Source organism: Austrofundulus limnaeus, unplaced genomic scaffold (assembly GCF_001266775.1).
Source record: "Austrofundulus limnaeus strain Quisiro unplaced genomic scaffold, Austrofundulus_limnaeus-1.0 Scaffold358, whole genome shotgun sequence".
Lineage (NCBI taxonomy): Eukaryota > Metazoa > Chordata > Actinopteri > Cyprinodontiformes > Rivulidae > Austrofundulus > Austrofundulus limnaeus.
In genome coordinates this window covers 690,939-696,358 of record NW_013952760.1, presented here as the reverse complement: position 1 = coordinate 696,358, position 5,420 = coordinate 690,939, and the positions used below count along the sequence as shown (strand labels likewise).

Genomic DNA, 5,420 nt, shown 5'->3' with positions numbered 1-5,420 from the left:
TTCTTTTTCTGGTAAATGATTGGGTTTTAAAATAGTGTTTCATTTTGTTTCCTTTTTTTAATGTTGTAAATTTACCATAACAAATGTAATCTTAAAAATAGAAAATAAAAGTATCAGAAGACAAGCTAAAAGTAGCAACAGAACTAAAAGAGCTAAAAGATAAAAGTAGAAAACTAAAACAAGCCAGAAGCTGAATCAGATTTTAAAAAGAAAAATGTTTTTGAAGGATCTGAAAGGATATTGATGTAAATCTGTGTGGAAAATATCTGTGAATAAAGTTAAATATTAAACAAACATAAAAGTTATAAAAAAAGGTAATAAAATGTGTTTTGTTGTTTTCAGATATGCGTACGGCCGACCGGTGGTCCTCAGAGGTCTCACTGACAACACGGTGCGTTTCCAACAGGCTGATGGTTTGAAGCTGCTGAACCGGCTGCTGATTGGTCGCTACCTGCCGTCACAGGCAGGTGATCATGTAACTGACTGTGGATAAACATGKAAACATCTCATCCTGGTTCTGTTTGAGCAGAAATTCAGGTTCCTGTGCTCCAAGTCCAGTTTGTTGGAGGAGTACGGCTCCCGGACCGTGAGGCTCAGCACGGCCAACACGTTCTCGTACAGGAAAGGTAAGAACACCTGGAACCCTGGCCCAGGTGTCYCTGGAGCTCCTCTGACCCTCTGATCTCACCTGTCCCAGTGGACGTTCCCTTCCAGACGTTCGTGGAGRAGCTGCTGAGACCTCAGGCAGCGGACGCCCTCGGCAGCGGTGAGTCTCTGTGCCCCAGTCGGACTCAGGTTTACAGAAACTGGACCGGTTCTGAGGACCTGAACTTGTTCTCCTGCAGACACTCTGTACTTCTTTGGAGACAACAACCACAGCGAGTGGCAGAACCTGTTCAGTCAGTATGAATCTCCTCCGTTCGTCTTGCCGCACACCACCGGGGCCTACAGCTTCGGGATCGCAGGTCAGACTCACAAACAGTGGCTTTACCTGTGTCTGTTAGCAAAATATCTCATGGACCACTGGATGGAGTTAAATAAAACTTTCAAAAATATTTATTAAATTAACTCCTACAGCTGATTAACCTGCTAGGCTTAGAATTTAATTGTTGCATTTTATTAAATATCACAACATCGTTGGATTGTGATTTTATTTTATTTGATATCGTATCRTGATATTATCATATTGTGATATTATATTGTGGTCTTGTATTGTGATATTGTACATTTTTATTGTATCAAGATTTTATCATATAGTGATACTGTATCGTGATTTCATTATATCATATATCGTGATATTATTGTATCATGATGTTATCATATAGTGATTTTATCTTATGATTTTATTGTATCGTGATATTATATTGTGGTATTATCACATGACATTTTTATTTTATCACAGTTTTATCATATTGTGATTTTACCTAATCATATTATCATATTTTGATATTATATTGTGATATTATTGTATTGCATTTTTATTGTGTCAAGACTTTATCATATTGGGATTTTATTGTATTGTGGTATGGTACCATGGTATTATCGTATAGTGATTTTATCATATTGTTATATTGTATTGTGATTTTATTATCATGTGGTATTGTGATATTATCATTTAGTGATTCTATTGTATTATGATATTATCGTGTCATGATATTATTGTATCATATAATCATATTGTGATATTGTATTGTTATTTTGTATTGTGATATTATTTTATTGCATTTTTATCATAGCAAGGTTTTATTATTGATGTTTATTATTTAGTACAGTGATATTATTGTRTTGTGAGACTTTATCCGTCTTCTTCAGGTCCTGGAACAGGAGTCCCGTTCCACTGGCATGGTCCTGGTTACTCTGAGGTCATCTATGGAAGGAAGGTAAAAATCCAAACAAGTTTTGTTTGTTTTCCTGTTGCTCTACAATCATGGTTAAGCAGCAGCGAAACATAAAATTCAGCATCAGACATGAAGCAGAGTGAACAGGTGAACTCAGGTGTCTCCAGAAACCAGCTCTGGGGGAACTGTTTGATCCCAGAAACTCTGGGTTCTAGACCGGTTCTGTTWAAAGGGTTTGAGTTTTTATCACAGTTAGTCAGAGATGAGCCTGACTTACACCCAGCCAGGTGAGAAATGATTCAAACACAGGTTAGTCCACCTGCTTCAGACCAGAGCCTCACCTCAGAGAACAGGAAGTAAACCTGAGAGTCCTCGTGAGCCCAGTTTATTCCAGTCACTGTTTTAATCTCCCACTAAGACCTCCTTCTTTCCTTCTTCACACAGCGTTGGTTCCTCTACCCCCCTGATCAGGAGCCTCACTTCCACCCGAACCGGACCACCCTGTCCTGGGTGACAGAAACCTACCCGAACCTCCCGGAGAGCGAGGCTCCGCTGGAGTGCACCATCCGACCTGGAGAGGTGAGAGCAGCCGAACGACGGCGATTTGAACCAAAACAGAGTCAGTTTGAAGAGCAGGTGGCTGCTGAGACTTCTTGATTTAAAATCCTTGAGCTKTTARCTAGCATTTTGCTGCTTTTAACTAGCTTTCTTTTACTTTTAGCTAGCATTCTGCTGCTTTTACATTTAGCTAGCATTCTGCTGCTTTTACTTTTAGCTAGCATTCTGCTGCTTTTACATTTAGCTAGCATTCTGCTGCTTTTACTTTTAGCTAGCATTCTGCTGCTTTTAACTAGCTTTCTTTTACTTTTAGCTATAATTCTGCTGCTTTTACATTTAGCTAGCATTTTGCTACTTTTAGCTAGCATTCTGCTGCTTTTAACTAGCTTTCTTTTACTTTTAGCTATTATTCTGCTGTTTTTACATTTAGCTAACATTCTGCTGCTTTTAACTTGCATTTTGCTACTTTTAACTAGCATTCTGCTACATTTAGCTAGCATTCTGCTACATTTAGCTAGCATTCTGCTACATTTAGCTAGCATTCTGCTACATTTAGCTAGCATTCTGCTGCTTTTAACTAGCATTCTGCTGCTTTATATTTAGCTAACATTCTGCTGCTTTTAACTTGCATTTTGCTACTTTTAGCTAGCATTCTGCTACATTTAGCTAGCATTCTGCTGCTTTTAGCTAGCATTCTGCTGCTTTTAGCTAGCATTCTGCTGCTTTTAGCTAGCATTCTGCTGCTTTTACATTTAGCTAACATTCTGCTGCTTTTAACTTGCATTTTGCTACTTTTAGCTAGCATTCTACTACATTTAGCTAGCATTCTGCTACTTTTAGCTAGCATTCTGCTACATTTAGCTAGCATTCTGCTGCTTTTAACTAGCATTCTGCTGCTTTTAGCTAGCATTCTGCAGCTTTTACATTTAGCTAACATTCTGCTGCTTTTAACTTGCATTTTGCTACTTTTAGCTAGCATTCTGCTACATTTAGCTAGCATTCTGCTACTTTTAGCTAGCATTTTGCTGCTTTTAGCTAGCATTTTGCTGCTTTTAGCTAGCATTTTGCTGCTTTTAGCTAGCATTTTGCTGCTTTTAGTTAGTATTCTGCTGCTTTAAGCTAACATTTTGCTTTCTTTAGCTTTGCCAACTCAGTTTCAGCTTCCTCAGTAACCTGCAGCCGTCACTGTAATCACTCAGAAAATATAATTTCTTCGTTTTTTCTTCTCTCAGTTAAATGTTTGTTTGTTTACTTGATGTGTTGTTGTTGTTTGTTTGTCAGGTTTTGTATTTTCCGGACCRCTGGTGGCACGCCACCCTCAACCTGGACTTCAGTGTTTTTATCTCCACCTTCCTGGGCTGAGCTCTGTCTGCTTCTGCTGTGGCTCAACTTCTCTGCAGGGAAACAACCAGCTGAGTTTTCATCAGAAAAATAACTTATTTCTGCTTCATTCCAACAATTTTAACCTGATTTTATTACATTTAACTACGACCCTGGTTTAGAATATGTTTAGTACAAATGTTTTTAGAATCCCACAGGACCAAAAGTCTCTGTAGAGACTGAATTCATGCAGAAACTGAAAAACTTTTGTTTTAAACTGATTGTGAAGATAAAAAACACTTTAATCATCATCAAGACTTTTTGACTTCACAAACTCAAGTTTTGCACTTATGACTCTTAATTCAGTAAATTATATTAAAGTCTTAAACTTGTTTTTAGTTTGAATAAATCTAAAAACAATAAACTCAGATTTTAAAACATTTGTGTTTTGCTTTTTTATTTAAATAAATATAACATCACTTATTTCTTTATCRGTAAATAACAGTTCATCATCAGCGTATACGTTTATACGGTTTTACTTCAGAGCATCTAATGTGTTTTAAAAGATATGATAATTTTTAAAACATATTTTAACAGATACATAAGATTTAATCAGAAAACTTAAAACAATGAGTTTTAAATAAGAAAATATTTGGTTTTATTAGTTTATTTAAAGAATCTTAAAGCGAACACTGAACCACCCTCAGATCTGCTGTGTGACGTCTGGAYGGATTATATTTTCTGTGAGAGGACAGACAGGATGGACAGCAGCAGAGGRACAGACGGGGACAGGGAGTGAAAGGTTCTGCTGGACGAGCTGTAGAAGGTGATGTAGCCGGGCCGCTCGGCGCCGACGTGGCTGTCGATCCAGTTCTGGTACCGTGACACTCGGGTGTAAACTCCCGCTGATGATTAACATCAAACCATCGGATCAAAACACACGTTGGTTGCTAAATGTCTCGAGTACACAGTTTACAGTGAGTCAAGATGAAAAGTTTGGAYCCTCACTATCGGGCTCAGGGCCCCCAGCCCATGACCCAGCACCCAGCTGTCCTGGGAAGAAGCTGTGCTCCGCAGACAAACAAACGGGTCGGATATAATCTGTGAAATTCACCGGAGAGGACAGCTGCAGCAGGGCGATGTCGTTCTCCTTCGTCTTTTCATCGTAGCCCRGATGGTTGAAGACCCGCGACACAGACCGGACCTCCTCGTGAGGATTCGGACCCTCCTGGGAGTCCTGTCCGAGGTAGACGGTCACATCTGAAGCGCTGTGACTGAAAACCCAAACGGTGCAGTTGCTTTCAAATCAAACGAACATCTAACAGGAAGTGACCTGTCAGCGTTTACCTGCTGAAGCACTGAGCCGCCGTCAGAACCCACTTCCTGTTGATCAGAGAACCTCCACAGACCGAGTCCTGAGAGTCCAGACTCACCTGCCAGGGCCAGGAACCAGCAGGAGCATCCTGACCCCCCACAATCCTCAGGTGCCTCTGAGGGTTCAGGGGGGCCACGCCACAAACTGAAGGTAAACAAACAGATTAAAGGTAAACAAACAGATTACAGGTAAACAAACAGGTTACAGGTAAACAAACAAACTGAAGGTAAACAAACAGGTTACAGGTAAACAAACAAACTGAAGGTAAACAAACAGGTTACAGGTAAACAAACAAACTGAAGGTAAACAAACAGGTTACAGGTAAACAA

The 5,420-nt window shown here is 39.5% G+C and overlaps 2 protein-coding genes across 2 annotated transcripts in view; one reads left to right on the top strand and one right to left on the bottom strand.

Moving 5' to 3' along the window:
- Nucleotides 1-4,158, top strand: part of jmjd8 (jumonji domain containing 8) — a 5,856-nt gene extending 1,698 nt beyond the window's left edge. Inside the window, exons 3-9 of the mRNA XM_014023194.1 lie at nucleotides 343-391; nucleotides 530-626; nucleotides 698-766; nucleotides 846-965; nucleotides 1,813-1,880; nucleotides 2,283-2,417; nucleotides 3,678-4,158. Coding sequence (XP_013878648.1) covers nucleotides 343-391; nucleotides 530-626; nucleotides 698-766; nucleotides 846-965; nucleotides 1,813-1,880; nucleotides 2,283-2,417; nucleotides 3,678-3,758 — 619 coding nt within the window. The 3' untranslated portion in view covers nucleotides 3,759-4,158. The remainder of the gene's footprint in view (nucleotides 1-342; nucleotides 392-529; nucleotides 627-697; nucleotides 767-845; nucleotides 966-1,812; nucleotides 1,881-2,282; nucleotides 2,418-3,677) is intronic.
- Nucleotides 4,159-4,386: 228 nt separating this feature from the next.
- The window catches only part of LOC106528059 (prostasin), a 2,234-nt gene continuing 1,200 nt past the window's right edge, over nucleotides 4,387-5,420 (bottom strand). Inside the window, exons 4-5 of the mRNA XM_014023119.1 lie at nucleotides 5,064-5,235; nucleotides 4,387-4,990 (exon numbers count right to left, since the gene is read on the bottom strand). Coding sequence (XP_013878573.1) covers nucleotides 4,699-4,990; nucleotides 5,064-5,235 — 464 coding nt within the window. The 3' untranslated portion in view covers nucleotides 4,387-4,698. The remainder of the gene's footprint in view (nucleotides 4,991-5,063; nucleotides 5,236-5,420) is intronic.